General features: G+C 45.9%; 1 protein-coding gene across 1 annotated transcript in view; it reads right to left on the bottom strand.

Moving 5' to 3' along the window:
* cacna2d2a (calcium channel, voltage-dependent, alpha 2/delta subunit 2a) overlaps nt 1–23,515 on the bottom strand; it is a 109,389-nt gene that overhangs the window by 29,386 nt on the left and 56,488 nt on the right. Inside the window, exons 5-7 of the mRNA XM_076141113.1 lie at nt 11,164–11,302; nt 1,255–1,386; nt 945–1,002 (exon numbers count right to left, since the gene is read on the bottom strand). Coding sequence (XP_075997228.1) covers nt 945–1,002; nt 1,255–1,386; nt 11,164–11,302 — 329 coding nt within the window. The remainder of the gene's footprint in view (nt 1–944; nt 1,003–1,254; nt 1,387–11,163; nt 11,303–23,515) is intronic.

Here is a 23,515-nt window from a genome sequence, read left to right as displayed (position 1 = left end):
TTCCCAAAGGAGCCTGGGGCAGAAGGTAGACACTTTCAACCAGCACATTAGCTCCTATCTTGTTTTTCTGCTTGCAGCCAAAGACAAAACATTCCACTGCATCACTTACCAAGATAAATAAGGGTCAGGGAAGCATTTAGATGTCCATTCCATTACACTTCATCCCTTTATTTAGCTGCAGGTTGGAGGAGCATGGCAGCTCCAAGAAAAACTATGCTAGATTTAAAAAGTAGAGATTCTTGTATCCTCGTAACATAATTCATACGGTCTAATATGGCGCCGCATGTCATTGAAGTCCACTGTCATTTCATTTAGAGAAGCAACTGAACAAGATGAACAACTGAACAAATGTTCATACACCTTTATGAACATTTGTAGTGATGTAGAGATACATCCATGGGAGTGATTTGGTGTGTGTGTAAATATTGTAAATACAATAGAGTGAGAGACTTTGTGCTGCAGGTTTAAGGCAACACACTGCCACCAGTGACAGACTAAGTGTTGTGCTGACACATTACATTTGTGCAATTTTCACCACTTTTCCTCAGGCTGCAGCTGATGTTTGTCCTTTCTGAACCTCACCATCTTGGACTGAGACATTCATGACATTCTCAAGTGTCAAAGCATGTGCTGCTGTTGTGTTGAAGTTGTGTCCTGATTGCTATTCATAGCAGCAGAAAATGCAGCGATGATATATGTTAAATGCCAAAACGCACACTTACGCCGAACAATTTCAGGAGAACAGAAGTAAATCATATCTAAGATTAAACACAACACCTGCATCATTTCATCTTCCACCTTCACTGCCCATGAAGAGTCAAAACACTCGGATTCCTGGTCAGAACATATTCTCAATTGTTCAGAAATCACAAGGACATATTGAGTATTCTTCCCAAAACGAGGCCTTATTGGTGCTGGAAAGAAGCTAAGCTATAAACACTTACCACGGTCTTCTGCGCACGTCGTACAGGTCGATCTTGTTGGGCGCCCGCCATGGTGTGGCTGGAGAAAGAAGAAGAAGAAAATAAGTTACAGCCGTCACATTGCACTGTGGGACATTTCAGATCAGTTTAGATCACAGTAATCATAATTTCATTCCGTCTATCAAGTTACCAGCGCCGCCATCTGATAAGAGATTGCCAATGTTCTGGAGCCCAGGGGGTCAATTTAGACCGTATCTGCCCGTGACTTATGAGGCCGACTGTTGACTCCTTGCCCCCCTCTCCACCCCCTCGCCCCCTGCGTGTAGCTTACCTGGGTAATATCGAGTGACTCCCGTTGCGCTGCCAAACACCTGCCAGCGCAGAGAGCTGTCGTCCCGCCGGTTCTCAATGAAGACCCTCTCCAGCGACTGGGTCCAGTTTAGTTCATTTAGGATAACCGGAGCTGTGGACGAACAAACACACAATCAGATCAGATAACGGAGACAGATTTGGTTTGTGTTACAGCAGACATGTTGATTTGTCTTATCAGGTTAATCCAGTCAAACAAAAAGAGAAAATTACTGTAGATATTCAAATGTTTGATTTAAGGTTATGGTGACGCTGCACTTTTCAACATTTCACTTCCCCCCCTTCGATAGCCAGAAATGTGAAAACACCACACCAGGTTTTCCTCCTTCAGTAACCCAAACTCTCCTTGCTGAACAACCTTGTCCCATCCAGCAGCGGTGCTAAGAATGGATGCATGCGTGCGGCTCGGCCGGCGGTCGCTATCTGAGCGGGGCATCGCTGTAATCTGGATGATCTCTGAGGAGGTGCAGGGGAGGGGGGGATCTGAGATGACCTTGGAGGAGGTCGTGTGTCAGTCACAGCGGGGGGTGGTGGAGGCGGTAGATAATAGGCGTTTCGGGATATTTGTCAGAGAAATATAACCTGCAAATGTCTGTGAATGTGTGAGGATTTGTGTGTTAGACGTAAAAAAAGGGAAAATATGGCGTTCGCTTGCGTATGCGCGGGTAAATGCATCATCGTGTGGGGTTATTTTTTTTTGTTTTTGATCAAACGCAAGGTCACAGATATATCTGACAGGTCAGTGGTACTCTGTGAAAAGGATTTATGATTCTAGAAAATAAGTATTCATCATGTAGCGGACAAAAACTGGAATATCACAGGAAAACATCACCACAGCATCAACACGTGCCTTTAACCTCCCCGAACTTGTTGTATTAATTCAGTTTAGAAGCAGATTGTGCCCCGTTGTGAATCCATACCATATGAAACAATGTACGTTTTCCCACACACTTAAGCACACACTCACACAGACACACACACACACACACACACACACACACACACACACACACACAAACACAACACATAAATCCTTTCAGCCTGTGTTTAATGGCAAAGCTGGAGTCAGAAGATGGGGAGTGCAATCAGAGGTTTAATAGCCACCTGATTAAAGAGGAAACAAGACGAGGCGCTGAGCTGAAGAGAACCTCGCTCGTTTCTGTGATTTAATTACTCAGCCAGCCAAAGCGAGATAAGCCTCTGAACCCACAAGTCCGGCGCTTCTCAACCCCTCGTTTGAATTTCACACAAATAAACGATCATTATCCACTTTTCCCGTGCTTTTCAATTACAGCTCGGGGGTCTCTGATGAGCTGTCATTTTAGAAGTGTAGGAGGAAGGAGACACACACACACACACACACACACACCGCTCACCTAATTTACTGTAAGCCGGAAAGCTATGAATAATAACATGTATATATATATTAACAATCATTTATTCTTTCTGCACCTGATATCTAAAAAAAGGTTTTTAATGCAGGGAAATCACAACTTAATCAAATCTATTACTTTGGTTTCACCTAATTGCCCTCATGTCTGCACGCTGTAGGTCAGGTGTGTGTGGGCGTCGCGGTCATGCTGCTGGAAAATACTGCCCTCAGTGTCACCAGGCTTTATCTGGTTTATTTAAAAAAAGGTGCAAAAAGTTTAATTTGGTCTTAATATTGCCTCTGCACCTGTGTGTGGAGCACATAAACTAACTCACACACGTGCACGTTATACACACGTGTAAGACTGCATATGTGTCTCCCTGAATGATAAGGTTGGGACCACTGTTGCCATGGTATTCATTAATTATGTGGCACATTATGCAATTTTTTAATTCTCCTTGGTCCACGTTCACTGAAATGACCTTAAGTTACCTTAAAATTACCATGAAGACTATAAACCGTCAATAATAATAGTAATATTAATAATAGGTACGTCAGGTTTAAGTGCAGTGATCATTATTGTGAAATCACCTAGAATATATGAATAATACAAAATCTTATTCCTATTTGTGTCTGTGTTGTTGATGCATTTTTTATTTGTAGGTTCTCCTGGGGTGTTGTGGTGCGGAGGTTAGATGTTTTAGTCACGACCATGAAGTGGTTATAACATGACCTTTGATCTGATTTGCCACAATATTACATGTAAAGGAGGCCTTGCAACTGTGAAATTATTAGCCGCTGTCTTTTCCATCAACACACACACACACACACACGCATAGTGCATACACACAGAGCAATGCCGAGCATTGTCAGGAGGGTGGGAATATATGAAAGCCAAATTGCACCCATCACCAAGGGGAGCTCCTCAACATGTTTTTCTCAAAATTCATAGACATAAACACAAAGGGAGAATGGAGGGAGGATAAAGGCAGCTCTGCCGATGGGGATAAACATAAAAGCCCAGGGAGCGACAGGGAGGGAGGACGATTGATGGAGAGCAATAGAAATTAACACAAACGAGTGGCTGCATGGCCAAAAAGGCAAAATGAAATAGAAAGAAACGAATCGTCTCTAAATGTCTGCAAAGGACAAACACAGCGGAACAAATTATTATGCTTAAATTGTGTTTTTCATGTTCCCAATCAGAAATCTCCCTGGACCTTGGCTCACAGACACAGCTGAATGTACTGATACAACTGATCAAATGATAGGACATTAGGTTCTATATCACCTCACACCAAACAACCTTTATATTACACATAAGAGGAAATGGAAGGGAGAGGAGTCGCTACGTTTAGATGAGATTTCAATCGCATATTAACAGAAGACAAAGTTACATTTTAATTTCATGCGGGCCGTCTGTTCAAAAAGATCTGACTAATGTGACAGAAAGCTTGTATGTCATCATGGCCGCTCTGATCTGTGATGATCCGGGCGGGTCGAGGTCAAAGTGACATCATGAGGCCGCTCATTTAAACTAGCACCAGTCCTTAATATCAAGTTATTAACCAAATTATGAAAAGAGGGTTATCAACTGCATCAGTGCCCAGAGCTCCACACACACACAGGCAAATTCAACAGCTGTTTGTGCGTTCATGCGCTTTGGTGTGCGTTTGTATGCATGCGTGCACGTATGATAGTTTGTATTTATTTATAAAACCAGTGGGACAGACTGGACGTCATTGAATTATGCTGCCAGCTGACGCTAAAAGAATCAGATTTAGATGTGAGCCACCTTCACTGTGCAAGCACACACACACACACACACACACACACACACACACACACACACAATCTGCAGGTTATCTCTGCAGAAGAACGGGCACATCGCAGATAAGACAACACAGCCAACTAATTCTCTTTGATTTATTCTGTTAGGATATGTCACGATTTCTCTGGACAGTTGATAAAAAGAAAAATGTCCCTTTGGGTGTGTGTGTGTGGGGGGGGGCGTTATGTGCTCACAGGGGGGGCCATGATCGCCCTGCGTTGGGCTCCTTCATCCTTCACCTGAAACGGGCCTCTCCTCGATATCTTTGGACTGTAATTCATCAGCGTGCCGCTCCCCTGACGTGTCTCGCACCCTTGGCTTTGCCCCTTTACGGAGCAAGACCGCACACCAAGTAGGGAAACAATTATGAGTGGGATTTATGGAGCAGCTCTGTGCGGGATCATTCCTCAACACCCCAATCTCTATCCCATGACCCCCCCCACACACACACACACCTCATACACACATTATTCACACAGATATACCCAAAGATTAAAAGCCATCAGGGAAGATCGGCGCCTTATGCCCAATATTAATCCAACATTGTAGAAGCGGGTACACACACATTTGCTGGATACACCGAGCAGGAAAAGGCACAGACGCCTGTAATATATCATAGCGCCGCACAAGTAGTCCCTCATAAGAAATCCATAACGGTAATGGAGCAACAGCCATTAGTGGAGTCTTTTGAAGAGTCGTAATCATTATCACCGCCATCGCCGTAAAGCGCTTACATATGCCACTTTAAAACACAGCGACTTAGAAGTAGGTCTGGTCGCGCTTTTGTTTAATTATACCTTCTCAGACATATAGGAGATGTTACATAAAGGGGCACTTGAGGGGTTAACAACACGGAGGCCAACACGGCTCGCTCTCTGTTCAGAAAGCACGTTTCCCCCAAAGTCGTACATTTAAATGAAGGTTATTTCCCATACATGCAGGGAATACTTTATGCATGCCGATTAGAATTCACTGACAAATGACAGCTTTTGTTTTGATTCTTGGCTGTAAAATCACAGCCGATCGTCAAGAGTATCAGGAGGAAAAACAGCGGTCGTGACGATAAACCGCAGCCGTGCACGGTTCAAGGTCGACGGAGCCCACAATGTGCATTTCCTCCCCTCTCTCTCTGCATTGACGCCCCTAATTTGTTTTCTCTCTCTCCTCTTTCCCTCTCTGTCTGCCCTTCGTCCTCTTCCTCCGCGGCTGCTTTGTGGTCTGGCTGAGTGTTTAAGACGCCGAACCTAAAACCTTTCATCCTCCAGAGGGAACGGCAGAAAGAGAAACTGGCAGCCGTTCAAACGCCCTGAAAAATGGACTAAAACAAAGCCGAAGCCTCCCCAAAAGGAAGGGAATTGCATTTTGTGCCTTTTGGTTGGAAAGATTATAAAACACATCATCCAAAATAAACTTCATATTTTACTTTTATAAGAATATATTTGCAGTATCAGCAAACAGATTAAATCCATGCGGTGGTTTTATGCAGGGGTTACATTATTAGGTGTGTGTGAGTCACCAGAGGCCTCGATCCTGCAGGGAACACCAACTTCTCTGCATATTTGAGAACATATTTGAGTTCACCTGCAACCCCGCGCCTCCAATAATTTCAATTCTAATTAAAGAAGTGCAGTAAATAATAGGAGAAATGTAATTCATGAGCCCAGCGGTGAGTGAAGTGGAGTTTGCAGTGCCGACTGTTCTAATTAGTGTGTGGGTGAATGATAGCGCCCCTTCACTGGGCGCGCGAACACACACGCACACACATTCACACACACACTATAGGGGCGGACGGTAGAGGGGCAAAGAGTGAACGACGGAGGCAGCCAGCAACCGTCGGCAACCGTCGGCAACCATCCTTCCTGTCTGTCTGTCCTCGCTGTCTCACTTTAAATCCCTTTTCTCGCACTTGTCTCTCCTCTTCTATAAGTTTCAATGATGCTGAGCTGATCTGGCCCGGGGGGAAGGAAGCGTGTCCTCCGCTGAGGGGACACGGGACCATTTCCACTCAGGAGCAGGTTCATTTTACACTTTTACTCCTAAACTAATAAGATTCCCCAGGCTTATATTTTTAAGATGACAAATGAGGCACATTGTAATATTAATCTGTAGCCGCAATACATAGGAAATCTTTAAAGTAGGAACATTTCCTAATTGGAGCTGAAGCCTATAATGTGAGTAAGAGGCACAAAGCAGAACCCCGGCTCCTCTCGCTGCTTTATGAAGAGACCTTAGACTGTCTGGATCAAACGCCGCCATTTGGAGTAAGCTCCCAAACATCAGAGGCAGACGCTCGCAAATGAAACCCTGCAGATGGGAATCTTTTTCTTCTTTTCAGACCCGCCGACACGGCACCACGTTGACTTTCTATGCGGCGAATCTGTTGCACGCGATTCTCCATTACGCCGTGCATAGATCCCATGCAATTTTGCTCTTTACAAAGGTGAATTGGATGATTTTTGCCTGCAGCTTCCCAGAGGGGATCTGAGCTCTGCAGCGAGGCGGAGGCCAGCATTGAAAGGGCAGGAAGCATACGGACGCTGATGTGGCCATTTATTTTTCTCTGCTGTTAAACAAAGGACCATAGGAATTGTTTTATTCTATTCCCCAGCGGGAAATTCCACAGCATTCTATAGGTTTTTAGATGCACTCCCTTCATTCCTGCATTCACAAGTGATGTTAACAGAGAGAATAGATATAGTATAATAGATGAAAAGATATAGATCCATAGATATACATTATCTCATATTAATGGTATAATGGGAAACGTCTGACCACCACTAATGCATCAAACAATGTGTTACTGCGTTCCTATAGCTGGATTGTTTGCATCGTGTCCTCAGCATTGACAATAATAACACTGAGCACCTTAAACTGTTCAGCACATGAAAAATGACGAGCAGCTTTATTTAGCACACCTGTGAAACTCAACGCAGCATCAGCCTGGCAATAAATCATCTTTGTACGTTTGCAACGATTAAGTTGTGAGAGGTGTTGACGCAAACCAAGAAGACCTCACAGGAATGAATCAATGAAACGGAGCAGTGCATGCAGGTGGAGCTTATAAAGAGACTCATCTATATGCTTCCTTTCTGCAGCTGTACAACAATACACTTTCCACCACTTAAACCAATAGCACAGATAGTAAAGATCATAGTAAAAGAGCGTATAAAGGACTCCAACATTAAAGCAGATTTTCTTCTAAATGAGCCAAGTAATCATGTTTGTTTGTAACGTCAATCAAACTGAAGAGCACGGAATAAAAATACAACTTTGAAATGTCGTAAAAATTGTGATTAGGTTTTTTTTTTTTATTAACTCTTCATGTGCAGTTAGGGAGCAAACATCTGCTCTAACTACCAGTGTGGCTGTTTAAGAGCGGGGCAGCTACTGGACTGTGAGGGCAGACAAGTGAGAGGAAGGCTGTTGCTAGTGGAGTACGTGTGTGTGTGTGTGTGGGGGGGGGTGTGTGTAATCACCCCATGCAAACCGTTTAAGCCCTGCTCTTTCATCTGCACACACTGTTCACTGGTCCTCACCATTCATTTCTGATGGCCACGTTTGTCACTGTGCCTGACTACAATAGGAAAATGACAATATGACAGAGCGTCAGAGGAGCAGGCAGGATTTAAACTGCACACCCAGGCGTCCTACATTCAGCTGGGCTTTTCCTTTGTTCCTCGCCGCCTGCTTATTCACAATACAGACACAAATGTAGTATGCGCGTACGATGTATACTTTAATGACTACGACTGGAAAAGGCTGATTCACCACCTTTTACATTTTCTACATGCACCAAATCTGGCTTAGTAACTCTACAGCACATTTAGCAGATTCCACTGAAATGACTTAATCCTAATACTTTCCTCCTCTGTTTTCCTCCTTTCTTTTCCGTGATTATTTTGATGAGTATATATTCCCACAGTCGTTTACTCAGCAAATCCCCACCTCTACCTCGCCGCTTCCACAACATCCACCGCCAGGCTAAGACCTGTCTCTCCCCCCGTGCAGGACATCGCCCGCATCAATTTATTCCTCTGGGGCTGCGCTACAATGTCCATTCTGTAATAAGAAATGATAATTAGGGAAAAAACTGTAAGAATATTTGACCTAAGCTAATTAGAAAGTTTGCAGACTTGGCAGCAGGAATCAGCAGTGGGATAATGAATCATAAAATGGTTCATTACTGCGCTCAGGGAACACTCTCAATCTCAATAAACGGACATGGGGCCTAGCAGACAAATCAAACCAGGACGCATACATCGCCTCATTTAGCTGCTGAAAGGATCACTATAAAAAACACACACACACTTCTTCTTTGCTCTAAACGGTTTCTATTATTAAAGCGTCCCCCTTTTCTATCCTTCCTCCTCTTGTCTTTCCATCTTTCCATCCATCTGCACCGCTCTCCCGGTCCATCTCCAAGGACACCCATTTTGTTGCCAATTCACATCGTCGCTTTCCCGGAAAACAATTTATTCGGAGCATTAACAACATGCACAAATCAAACCCAGCTCGTCCGACCGCAAAGAGCACCACCGCTAATGAACAGTTGTTGGACATTATGCTTCATTCTTCCCACAGGTTTCCCTCTGGCCCTTCCCCCTGAGGAGCAGTGCTGAATCAGCTTACACACACACACGCACACACCTTTCCCATCTACCATCCTGCACAAGCAGATACTGAGCCAGATCTCTGGGCAGACCCAGAGGCGAAAATCCACCCACATCTTCTCCCAGGCACCCGTGGGCCCTGAGGTGGGACCAGAGCAGCACAGCAGACATGGGAAACGTTCCTCTCCACCTTTTCAACATCTCTCTACTGCTGTACTGTATGGTCTCATCATCTGGACTTTACGTGAATTATTAATCAGTTTGGTTGGTTTATTAAGCTGCAGATTGGACAGGAGTGTGTACGTAACACACTGATACATCAGTGTTTGAAAGTCAAATCAGGTTGGATCACAATTCTCAAATGGTTGAGTTTATATTTTTGTTTAGCATACTTTTAAGGACTACGTTTTCTTTGTTCTGTGTATTTGTTTACATTACACATGTGTTTCATTGTATTAATTAAACAGCCTGTTTTATTCCAGTCAAGATTCCTCCCAATTTATTGGTGAAGGATGTGAGGACCCTGATTGCTGAGACCTTCCCTGACCTTCAGAATGGAGTTTAACTTCTGAAGTCTACTTTTCAGCCCACACAGTTCTGGAAGACAATCACAAGGATGCAGTCGAGGTCCTGAACTCTCTGACCCTCCCTGGAACACCTGATCGCTGTATTGACACAAAGGGATCAAAGGATTTTCATGCCAAGGATTCCAAAGCTTCACCTTTGTCAGCTGCAACAGTTCCCTGTCAGGCTGGATTTGACAGTAACCATTGACAAAGGTCAGGGGTCAGGCGCATTTACTGTACCTCAGCCTGTGTTCGCTCACAGCAGCTCTACACGGCCTCCTCCAGGGGAAAGGGAGCTACCAGCGGGGAGGTTATCATCGAGGGGGAAAGCGCCCAAAGGACTCTACTATTCATAAAGGAGCTGGCAGAAAATCAGCCGTTGGCAATCTTAGCAGAGCAGACTGCACTATGGGAGCCAAACTGAACAACATAATAATAATAAACATTTCCCACAGAAGAAAGTGGGAAAACTAATTCCACGCACTGTACTGTTCTGTTCTGCTCTGCTTCTGGTCTCCAACAGGCTCAATCATGAGGCCTTTATTCTCTGTCTATCCTCAGAAGAGGAACCAGAGCTGGCACAAAATGGCTCGGGGACAATGAGCAGGCATGATTGCTCTATTGTGAGTTAGCGTGGCCTTTGACATCTTCTCCTGAACCAAGACTGTCGAATTCTGACAAGATTTGTGTGGAGACACAGCTGGGGGCCCATTGTTACAGACAGGTGCCATACGCCGCCTGTACGAAGAAAAACGCCTCAGATCAAGACGAGCGCAGGAGGGGAAATGACACTTTGAAAAGACACTATGTCTGCACGCGCTCGGGTGTGTGAGTTTTGGAGGACCTGGGTCAGAACGTCCATCATGTGTGCAGGACGGAGAGCTTTGTCTTTATGCCTACATTATAATTCCACAATGATCCCAAACACTCAAAATCACCAAGATTTGCTCAAATGTATAATTGAAGGAATTTGCGTTTCGTACGACCCAAGTCTTTTTTGTGTTTTGTCGCTGTTTTGAAAATGCTTTTTATTGGTCCTAATAACATCTTTGTCAACAACTTAATTGCTGAGAGCTGACATGGTGACTTTGCTAAAAGGAGTCCCGCAGTCAGACAATCACACGAGATATAAACAAACCCAGAGTTTACCCAGAACTATTTGGAGGCTTAACATCCATTAGATTTTACTGACAGGCACACAAACACACACTTATCTATGCAATGCATGTTTAACCAATATTTTCGGTTGCATAAACGTTCAGTTTCACTTCCACAAATTAGGGGTTTCGATCACAAAGAGTACTGGGTTTGTTTATATCCTGATCCTCGGATGGCTTGTCTGTGTGTGTGTGTGTAATCATTAACAGAAGAACACTGTAAGGGAAAAGTGAATTCTGAGTGCGTTATCCACCATGCAGGACAGCAGAAGACATGACACAACTCGACAATTTTCCTATTTACAGCCACACGGTGCTGCCACATGTGTACTTACAGCCTTTGTATATGTCTGTAGGTATCTGGACTGCACTGGAGGAGTAGTTGACCTTGTTTTTGAAATTGACATCGTCCACAAACTCCAGCTCCAAGGAGAACGGATTCTCCAGAAGGTTCTCCTCCTCTCCGTCCTCGGTCTGCGGATGCATACACGTACACACACACACACACAAACACACACACACACACACACAAACAAGACACACACACAAATTTGGAATGAGCACGCAAATGAGAAGGAGCGGATAGCAAAATGGGGGAAAGGTGCATATACAGTACAGCATTGAAAAACAAAACAGTTATTCTGCTCTTTGTCTGCCTTTGGATTTGTTCTCCTCTTCTTCTCATTACAGAGCAGCAGCAGGTACCAGCACAGGCACCAAACAGAGAGAATCATTAGAACCCCAGATGACTATCAACGACACACGAGGTGCCTTACAAATTAACCCCAACAATAACTAGCAACCAACACCACTTAATCACCGCTTCCTCTCCCCCCGCTCGTCCACAGAATAAGGTGTTTTAAGACAGACGGGTCTCTTCATCTGCAGGGTCCGGGTCGGTTTGATTCGCTTCCAAGGCCCGGTCAGTCATCGTACGTGACAAGGAAGCCCGACACAGTTATCACATTATGAAAAAGTCAGATATCAGACCAAGAGAAATGACATTTAGGCTTTTTCTTTCTTTCTTTTTTTCTTTTGAATCCTGATCAGCTATCATTAGAGGACAATCTGTGTGTGTGTCCCCACAGGAGGGATCGAGAAGAAACGGCACCGAGCTAGATCTCATCTCTGGCACAGACTATGAGCTCAGTCTCTGTCTGCGTTTGGTGTTGAATGAATCCTCACAGGGCTCTCTACGTAGAAGCACATGTCCAAAGTGAATATTTCAGATAAACAGTCACAAAACTTGGATCATCTTCATGGTCGGGGCGTTGGTGAAATATTCACAGTGTAATTAATGTTTGCAGGCGACGCAACGCTCTTTGGGCAAGCAGAAGTAGCTCTCAGCACACGTCTGGCACCGCGCTTGTATCATCCCTCCTTCATTAGTCATCCTTAATTAGCCTTTACTAAAATATTTGTAAAAACAGCTAATAACTACAAATACGTTCTGAAAAGCCTTTTTGGACTCTGTAAACAAAATCTGTAGTGTGAAACAAACCTGGGATTGCGTCACGCACGTTGCTGCTTTGATAGAGCAGCGTGGGTTAATTGGATCTGACATGATAAAAACTGTTTGTTTTTTGGGTGGAATTAAATCAAAACCCCACGTCCTCCGCTCAAAGTGATTGATGGCACAACTTTAATTGACTATTAAAACGCAATTACAAGCTGTTGTTGGGATGAGCAGAAGGATCGCTGCACTGACGTCCCACTGAAAGTCAACATAAGAAACGGTACAGTGTAAAGAACATGAACATGGGGTACAATCCAACAACGTCCACAGAATCGCTCATTTCTCTTGACTTTTATAGCGTCACATTAAAGCTCCAGAGAACAAAAGAAGCTTCAGAACGCTTCAGGAAAACACTCAGAGGGCACGGCTGACATTTAGCTAAAGTAAAGAAGGATCGTTGCGTATATCATCGCCTTCATCCTCAAATTAACGCGGGGGAATTGGAGGAAATGGTGGAGTTAAGCTGACTGAACCCTTTGTTGTCTTTTTTGGGCGGCAAAGTGAAAGTCAAACACGACAATGAAGAGGAAGCGACGAGTGTAAAAGTGAAGTTGAGTGTGTGTGGCACAGAGGAGGCCTCATTATACCGCAGAGATCATCAGGCGGCTCATCAGGGACAAGTGGGACGTTTTGGAGATGAAGCTGCTGAGCCGGGGTGAGGTTGGGGCGGGACACACACACACACACGTAGTAAACATTCCTGCCTCAAGGAGGGAAAACGTGTTAAAAAACGACGGCCGTGTGACCTTATGACCTTACGACCTACAGTTTGTATCACGCCGATGTTTTTTAAAATAACAACAAATCGGTATCTGAGTGTAGTTGCAATCAAAAGCAAAACAAATGGCCCCCGAGTCTGTCTTTCATATTTGTAAAGCACTAAATTAAAGCAGCTAATATGACACGATGACTTCATTAGTAATGGTGATACTTTGATGATTAACGTTTGATGAGGGCTGATTGAACGACAAACCTTCTGGAAGCTACAGGGATCAATAATGTTTGGAGTTGGTCAGGTCGACTCTGCGTTAAACCCGATTAGTTTGGGGATGCCGTCTTCCCTGCAGCATCGAGTGTGATCGGCTAACCCCGCCCTGAGTGTGTGCATGTGTGCATGTGTGCATATGTGCGTGCATGTGTGTGTGTGTGTGACAGGAGAGTCGAGCTGTTTGTTTATCACTCAGCCTGACACTAATTCTGTCAATGTCAAGCAGGGAAGGGTCTTTTTTTTTCCTTCAGAAGAGCCCAATCATAATTAACCGAGGCAGCTTCTAATTAGGAGCTGAATAAATCCACGCAGGAAAGACTGATTGGTTCATTTTCCCCACCATCCACCACCTGTTTCGCTCGATTCATTACCCAATTTGTTAATTTTATCTCCCAGTTCTCGAGGTTTAATTAAAGGCTGAGGAGGGTAAAGATGACATTTTGAAGATTCCCTCACTCCCAACCTCTGCTAACCAGGGCCCACCCTGGAACGTGTCAGTTGTGACCCGCATGTGTGTGTTTGTGTGTGTGTTTGTTTACTTGAAAGCGCCTCAAAGAGTTTGCGAGTAAAAAAAAAGCATTTAACAAACAAACTGATGGCAGGATGGCAGGAAATGAACGCTTTAACATATTCACCACAACACAAACATACGTCCAAATCTGAAGTAATGTTTCCATCCGTCTAGTAATGATATATTTAATATAATTGATAGTTGTCCTTGAATCAAATTGCTACCTAGAGAGGAAATGATTCGTCTTCCAGGGCAGATCGCAGAATGGCAGCAAACACGCAGACCAGAGGAGATTTGCATCATCACCCAGCGAGCTTCGTCTGCTCTCTGCTCAAGCGTACGTTATAATCTTCTGCAGAGGACGAGCGGTGTGTATGTGTGTGTGTGTCTGTTTGTGTGTTCTTGTTTGTTTTTGCAGAGCTATTTCACCAAACAGGACTCGGAAAGACTTGAAAATCAGTTAGGAAGTTGAAGAAAAAGCAGAAAGAGCGTGTGTGTGTGAGTGTGTGATCACATTGCACTTCAAGGGTCGAGTGTCACGATGAGACTTTAACAGGCAGGAGAGGGGACAGAGGGGATAGAGGAGACAGAGGAGACAGAGGAGACGAGACTTGGATGAGACAGCTCAACACTTACTTACCTCGTTACGGAACTGTGAATTCTTATCATATCCCCCCTAATAGAACAGGACACTGCAGGGCTCGAGTCCTAATTGAAAGAGGTCATTGTGGGAGGGAGCAGGACAGATCAGATACAGGACCACTGGTGGGGTTACAAGAGGGTGGCGGGTGGAGGGGCGGGGGGCTGGAGGAGGGGAATGACCTTCTGTCTGACCGCCGTCTTTGTCTTTGGGTGGTTACGGGTTTTGGCGATGCGGGGGTCAGGGGTGTGTCAGCGCCTCACCCTCAGTGTGCCATGTTAATGATGACCGATGTCCCCCAATTAGATGTGCTGACAGGCCCTAAAGCGCTGAGTCATTAATCACAGGAGTGGCGTTCACAAAGAGAAAATCACTCTGTGATTTATGGCTCCTTTGCCTCCCTTTCTCTCTCTCCCTCTCTTTCTCTCTCTCTCTCTCTATCTCACCCTACTCCCATCTTTTTGTGCTTTGGTGATCTAAGGAGGATTCTTGCTCCCCTCCACGAAACTCAATCAGCGGGCGCGGGCTCAGAGCGTGACCCATCCCGAGGAGGAGTGCGGGTTAGTGTGGAGAGTCGAAACCAAATGATAACAACCTGCAGGCCTTTACTGGAGGTCTTTTAATCATTGCGATCCTTATGAGTGCATAAGAATGGCGGAGACGGTGTTTGGTGTATGGGAGGAAAATACGACTGAGGCGCTTGTTAACGAACCTTAAGTACTTTGGATCTTACTCATATTTAAAGCTCATTGTTTTTGCCTTACCTCAATAAGGTAAGGCAAAAATAATTGTCTTCATTGTCAAACTAAGTATTTAACAGACAAATCCAAAACAATGAGCGCTGCTGAGGGCCACAGTTGACACCGTTTGGAGTCTGGAGGAGATGGACGAGGGGAAAATCGGGAATCGGACAGCGGAAGTCAGCGTCACATGCACGTTTTCCTGGCCTGGCTCTGTCACATCGACTCACCATGAAGCACCGTACACCTCTGACACACACAGACAGCCCGCGGGAGCTGTGACTGGGGGGGGTGGGGGGGGGGGGTGGACGGACGACATCAACACCGAGGAGGCCGGGTAGGGAGTGGGGGGGGTTGCAGGGAAAGGGGTGACAGGATGGGAGGGGAGTGGAGGGGAGAGGGGGAGAGGGGGGACGAGGGGGTTTGGAGGTACAGTAGGCAGGCTGCGGGCGGTCGGGCGGGTGGGCGGGGGGAAGGGGAGGCAGTCCGTACTGTACTCACATAGTCTGAATCCGCTTTGGAATCGTAGTATGAAATGTCACGCTCCTGTGCAGAAAAGGAAAAGTGAGAAGACAGGTGATGAGAGAAGATATAGCAGAGTCTATATCAGCCCCGACTCCTCGCAGTGGGAAACCAGAGAAGAGTCACGGTTATATTCCATCACACCGTTCAGCATGAGAATATAATCAGCATCACAGAACACAGGAGGAGTAGTGTGATGTGGAATGACAGCCATGAGGAGGTGAGCAGATCGCCGCTGAGATTTCGGAGGCGATGCGATGTATCTGGCAAACATATGGAAGTACATCACGAGGCGAGCGGCGACAGATTGAGCGAGCGCGAAACGGACCGGCGGCGGCCTCGTCTCAAATCCCGTTTCAGACCGGCTGTTCCGCGCTCCGATCAAACACTCGCGTCCGTAATGCACTTCCATAACGAGATTCAATGTATCGCATGTTCCAACTCGTGTTTGCAACACCGTAGGAACGTTTCCATCCTCTTTGAAGGAAAACTGCAGGTGTGTGTGGCAACGCTGCGGTATGAGCTGAGATGTGTCATGGATTAAAGTAGTTGGCAATGAGTGTAAACTTATATTGCTCCTCTTATCAGGCTCAGCTGGATGTGTTGCTCTGTCGGAGCTAACGACCCCTTTAAGGAGGGAAGAAATGGAAAAGGAAAATGGAAAAGAATGTAAATGTATTCTGCCATGTTTCTCTTTTAATAACCAATTCCATTTACCGGTGACCAGCCACTAATTCAGCCCCTGGACCCCCGGCCCCCCCCCTCAACCTCAGCATCCCACCACATTCCCAGCCAGCCCTTCACCCCTGATAAAGACCCCACGCATCCCTGCTGTCAGCCTCCAACGCTTCCTCTCCTCCTCTGAGCCTCTTATCTGCTGTGGAGGTGTGGTGGCGAGGGCCGGCTGGGGTCGCACGCTAGCGAGAGGCATCCGTGGGGCCCCCGCCTTCATTATCGTGAAGAGCCCGGCTGAGGACGCACTCACAAGGGCACCAGGAATGACCGACGCCCCCGCCGTGGAAGCGCGGCGGTCGCGCTCCTACAGAAGACGCAGGCTGATACAGTGAGTCTCTCCGTCAGTCTCACATGCTGACTCACTGCATCTGGTTTATTCTCAGTTTCAGTTTGTCTCTCACTCGCTTTAGCCGTTTTGCTCTCTCCCACACACACACACACACACACACACACACACACACACACACACACACACACACACACACACACACACACACACACACACACACACACACACACACACACACACACACACACACACACACACACACACACACACACACACGCTGGCACAGAAAGACAAACACCTACAGCACACGCAGAAAAAACAAAAACTATGTTCTGCTTGTCTCTGCCTCTGTGTTTCTCTGGGGTCCTTCGGCAGGGGAGCGTCTCTCCACACACTGTGACCGGGTCTTGGCTTCCCTCCAGCGCTAATCAGGGCTTCATCGGCTTAGCGATTTTCTGAGGAACTCATTCCCACAATAAACGTGGGGTGGACCGACCTGCCTGAGACACCTTCCTCATCTCACCAGCACTCCCCCCCAACCAGAGCTGGAGAGTAACTCAGTAACATTAACTCAAGTACTGTGTGTATTGTGTATTTACTGACTCATGGGCAGATAAGAATTGTCTGAAAGTTTCATTTTTTACGTCATTCACTTTCACTGTTGGTTGAATAAAAACCTTGTATCTCCATTTTTGGGGATTTTATTGATCGGTGCATGAACAAGGTACTTCTTCCAGCTCTATCCTCGGCTCTCACGCCGTTAGGATAGTTCGGGAGTACACAGGGTTAAATTGGAGGGTTAGTATGGAGGCTGAGGTCAGGGAGATATGGAGGGAAGAATGGTGAGGGGAGGGGAGGGATGGAGGGATGCAGGGGGGGTGATGATGGTGGTGAGTGCAGTGGGAAGAGAGATGCCAGGGCTAAAAATAGCGTTGTGCCTCTGCAGAGAGAGAGAGAGAGACAGACACAGAGGGAGAGAGAGGGAGGGAGAGAGGTAGAGCCACTATGTTGTTGTGTCTGGCAGCAGGATTGATCCGGAGCCCAGTCCTGTTTGTACTGGTCCCTCGCTCCTCCACAGTTTACTGTCACCATCGCTGCATTACAACTCATTATTCACCACCACTTCCTGTAAATAACCGGCGGCTTCCTGGCACCCAGGGTACACCTCCCGGCTGTTCAACACATAACACACAGCACATTATTGGAGCAGGACGTTACTTACTTAAAGCTCTTACGTTGCAGCTCCTTTGGCCTTATATTTCCTCGCTCCTGACATTTATTCATGCGCCGTGTCGTTCCGTGTACACAGTAACAAACTAGCGATGTCATCAGTACGGGCTCTCTTTGCACAGCTGGATTGTGTGTTTACACTGCTGGGACCCTGCACATAATCTCTCACCGCTGTCGCCCGGCACACCGGCTTCATAATCAGCATTTACAGTAGGCCTGGATTATACTCTGGATCAACTCTGCTACACGAGCGGCGCTGCTCATACTTGCTTGTGTACTTTATGACAATCTGCAGGATTTAACAATTTATCCACCAGGTGGCAATGTGAGGGCTTAGAATATAAATCATTCCAGGTTTTGCACCACAACACCTGAAACAGTTCTGAGCTGGGTGCGACAGAGATGAAGCAGAAGAGGCCGTCAAACAAATCCCACCGCCCTCGAGCCGCTTCTCCTTCAAACTGTCGTGATTCCACCTGTGATTATAATTCTCTACTGAATCAGAAAAGGGAATGATCTATTTTATTAAGGGGCTCTGATTGAGTTCTTTACCTCTCACTCCAAAGTCCCTGCTGCATCTTCCCCTCAAGGATATCATCATTCCAGGAAGTTTTATCAGCTGAATTGCTCCTCTAGTTTAATTTCCAGCTTTCAATTGTTAAATAACTCACTTGCTTAAAACATAAAAATTTGTGCTGCCAGGTTGATTTGTTGTGAATGACTTATTTGTCTTGGTTGCACTCTTTCATTGCCTGATCTATCATATACGAGTCCATTTTGTTCAAGAAAGAGCAAATTCATGTTCTCAGGTCACGCTTAAGAACCCGAAATGTCGCAATTCAAAACCATCATTCGTCGTTCATTCACATCGAGCTCGTGGATTTCTTACATTAAAGTCGATTTGAAGGGCAGAAATCAAGATTAAAGGGGAGGTGGCGGCCTTCTTCCCATGGTTATTCCCCTGAATGCTGCAGGTATCCGTCTGTACTCACTTAGATTACTATAAACGCTCAGAAATGACTAAATTGTCCCATTTGTAGCACAATGACTGTTATATATATAGAGTATATATACACAATATAGTAACTAGAAATGAGCGGCCAAAAAAGACATGTGGTGGGCCCTTGAAAATGGACCTGTGAGGCAGTCAAGTACAAATTGTAAGAGAAGAAAGAAGAATGTAAAACAATAATAATGTTCTCATAGCAAATCGCATTTCCAACCAGCTCTCAAACGCCCCAAATGAGCCTGCAGTGTTTAATATGCAATTTGTAGCACATAATTACATGTGCACCTACAGTTAACGGAACACACACACACAGGAGAAGTGGCTCTATGTGGATGAGTGGTCGGCCACCATGACCCTTCCCAGCAGCCCCCAGGGTAACGCGGCCATCTGCTGCGGCTGGTCACAGGTCTCTGTGGGGTCCAGGTTAAACACACATCTGATACAACACCAAGCCAGCAATTATCCTAAGCTCATCGCTCGCATACACACTCGCTAATGTACATTCCGGTGCCACTCATCTGCACACACACCAGCGAGACACACACACACACAGACACGGACACACAAGCGGCGGGTGAAATTCCCACCGACACAAAGCGCTATCAGTAAATTAAATCTATCACGCTGAGTGGACCAACAAATTCCAAACACTGAGGTCAGGTGATGATCTCCTGCCCCTCCCTCTCACATCAATCCGCCACTGCTCATCTTCGTCCATCCTTCCTCTCCTCTGCTCTTATCTCCACCGGCTCGCCCTCCTCTCCCTTTCCTCCGTCCCTCCTCTCCTCCACCCCGCCTGCCTTATCTCCATCTCTCCCCATCTCTTCATCCTCGGCCCCAGCTTCCACTGCCCAATTTCAGATTTCAGCAGAGGCAGTGGCGCGTAGGTTAGATGCCTTCTGTTGCTATAGAAACCGCCCCTCTGCTCTAGATTACAATGTGACTTTGTCTCCTTGCCAGCGCTACAATGCTGGTTTTTATGTCCGTCCAGATACATGCCCGCACAGATGCTGTTTGATCTCCTCTACCTGGCTGTGTTTCTGCTATGCGCCGCCGATTTTCATGTCACATTTCACTGATAGTTTCCAACTAAATCCAACTTTAAAAAAGGTCAAGGTGGCTGGAAGTTTCTCTACAGTGAAATTCAAGCTAATAAAAACAAAACAGGCAAGAGTATGTGATAATAAATGGCTGTAGATCCGTTTGTCATAAAGACTAAGTGCGGACGCCGCGTCTCAATCTTCTGACTTAAGATCCGTCAGACTTCTCAATGGACCGGCGACGACAGGCTGACATTTGAGTGAGACAAGCGCTCCATCACGGACGGGGACAGATTACAGTCATATTCATATCTCCTCTGGACACCTGCTAATGATTTTATAATTACAGAACACACTGTGTGCCTCCGCAGTGCCCCGGGGTGTGCGCACACAAGCGTGCACAGACTCAGACGCATACGCACTCAAACGCACCCGCACGCATAATGAGACACACACACACCCCGACCTCCCCCCGCCCTGTACCTTCTCTGGGCCCCGATAGTGCAGCAATCATTCCTCGCACCAGTTTCCCCCTAATGGAAGCTGACATTATATCAAACACAATAAAGGATTTCATTTACTGCTCTTCATTAACCCAGGCACATCAACACACACGCACACACACGCACACACACAGACAATTGTCCGAAGATTCAGATTAAAGGGCGAGAAAACACAAGGAAAGAACTTCTTACATAAGGAGGAGACATATATTTTTCTTATCTCCTCCTCTTGTCTCCTCTTGTCTCCACTCGTCTTATCAGCTTCTGTCTCTCAATTTCCACGACGTCCTTATATCAAGAGAGACATTCAAACTAGATAAACACTCACACACACAAAACAGTGACGTGTGGCATAATTTAAGTCACCTTAAGTAAAAAAATATTAATATGAAATTGAATCTATTGATCTATATGTAAAGATGAGACAAGACGAGAGACATCTTGAACTACAATCACAAAACGGCATCAAAAACTAATTTGTTCAAATTTTCTAATCTGCCAATGGATCAAATGGTGAACTCCACGAGACCCCACAGCTTTAAGCTTGTCGTAGCCATGTAGACATTTGTCCTAAATGACCTCAAAGCGCTTTAAGCACTTGGATCTTGAGTTGAGTGACTGAATCTCTCAGTGAATAAAATATGAAAGCGATTCATAAATGTTCAATCCCATCTGCTGCTGCTGATCTGTACACAGATACAAGAACAGTCCAGTGTTGTGGTGCAGCAGCTGGAGGGTCAAAATAACAACAATTAACTTTAAATGCAACACCTCACTGCTGATATAGTTCATCCTGAATTCATCCTTAACTGAACCCTTACTCACATTTTGTCCTCTTTGTATTTCATAGTTACAAGTGTACAAATCAGACACAGTGTGCAACATAAATGTAGAGTAGTTGCTTGAAAAATGGCAGAAAATGCTTCTATGTAATGTCGAGAATATAAAGAGTCAAAATAGAAATTAAACTGTTGGTCTGGAAAAAGGAGAGGGAGACAAAAGAGAAGGGAAGTTATGGACTGCATGACGGAGGCCTTGGGCTCTCGCTCTCTCTCTCTCTCTGTCCCTCCCTCCCTCTCTCTCTCTCATTGGCATGCCTTGAATCTCCAGGCTTTTACGCGATTAGGGAGCTGCTGGGAGCTCGGCGTCCAAGCATGGCTCCATGCAGATGTTCATTTGTATGCCAATAAACAAATGTGCCCTCCGATTAAAGCTCCAATACACAGTGCTAATTCAGCAAAGTCAACGCCATTCTCCATGCTCGTCTCATCAGTGTCTGCGGCTGCTCTTCAGACTGCGAGCCGCCGTCTCATCAGACGCGGCACAATCACTTCAAAGACGGTCAAAAAGAGGACGGCAAAGGAAACGGGCTGAGAATGAAGAATACGGGAAAAGTTGTGTACAGGATGGAATAAAAACACGTCATCATTCCATGGCTAAATTTCATGCCCCTCATGTGTGTTATGCCGGTGATGAAATTCAGCCAGGAATCTTCAATTTGTACTTTTTAAATCTCTCTTTGTAAATTTCTTGCCGGCCCCAGAATTCAAAGCAACATTATGGTCTTTTCCTCTTCTTCGTCTTGGTCTTCTTCTGCTTCTCTCACTCTCTTCCCTCCCTTCCATCTCCGCCGTCTCTTCCTTTCAGAGGCTGACAGCTTCCCCTTGGTAAAAAGCAGTTAAATCAGTCTGTGAATATTCCAATCCGGAGATAAGGAAAGCGTGCTTTGTCCTGCTGCACTCTGGGTAATGCTGCTCTCCATTGTTAGCAGACAGGGCTCCATTGAAGAGCACAGCCTTAGCGTTGATAGCATCACCCACACTGCATGGACACGGTGCAGATAAAAAGCCTATCCAACATGACACATGCATGCCAACACCTCACATACAAGCCCCCCAATCTGATCATCGGGGGAGGGGGGAGCAGGAAAGAGGTGCTGTAACACCAAATAAAGACAAATAAGATAAACCGGCCGCGGCAATATTAACACTATCAACGGAATTCCGGAGGGATTTGATAAAGAAAATGCAATTCCCCGTTTTTTTTTACAGCGCCCATCGCCGCGCTGACCAATCACAGACCGCCCGGCGCTCAGTCCAGGCCTCTCGGCGGAATCCAGTTGCACTTTGCTGTGACACTGGAGCTGCCACTTATCTGCGTGAAATGTTTCCAGGTTCCACTCTTTCACCGCGGGTTGAATACATCTTTTCAATTTGCTCATGTTTTTCTGCCATTTTTTTACTTCGGCGCACAGTCCTGAAAAGTCGCCGTCGCCTCTTTACAGGGCTGCCTGCGAGTGGCCAATCAACAATCAGCGGCGGCCAAAGGAAACCTGTTATTTTCGACCCCCTAATCATTTCCATCAGATGCCTTGCTGTTCCTCACAGTGATTTCAACATTCAAATGACAAAGGGAAGCCTGCTTTAAGACATCTGGAGACACGCGCCAAGGACAGCTGGGGTTGAATGCGGCAAACACTAAAACCCGAGCTGGCGTTTCTCCTCCGCTAACAGCAAAAACCAGCCTGTCACGACTCGCACAAAGACCCCAAACAACCCGGCCACTTAAGGCACTCACTTGTCCCAAAACGGCTGGGTCAGGACTTTGTCAACCCTCTCCTGTGACAAGGAAAGAATACAACCGATTAAGTTATACGACCTGTGATTGATTAAACAGTTCAACAGCATCAGAACCTGTGCTCTGATATTGATATTAGTTGGTGTCATTTTGAGGCCGTCTTGATTTCGTTCTAAGGCGGTTTAACCCATTAATAATAAGATTTCATGGGTGTTGCCATGTGCTGGAATAGGGGGATCAAAGTCTGCAGCGTGGCTTGCTGCAGTTTGCCAACTATTGATTGTAGGAGATCGATAAAGGGGGATTTAGACATGTGGGCCACTCTTACCCGTCCCTCCTGGCGAGCACGCTGGACCCACCTCGAGGGCTCGCTGACATATCTGTACT

The sequence above is a fragment of the Genypterus blacodes genome, unplaced genomic scaffold, assembly GCF_046128005.1.
Source record: "Genypterus blacodes isolate CSIRO-AG114 ecotype Tasmania unplaced genomic scaffold, CSIRO-AGI_Gbla_v1 ptg000017l_1, whole genome shotgun sequence".
Lineage (NCBI taxonomy): Eukaryota > Metazoa > Chordata > Actinopteri > Ophidiiformes > Ophidiidae > Genypterus > Genypterus blacodes.
This window is presented reverse-complemented; position numbering and strand designations above follow the sequence as displayed.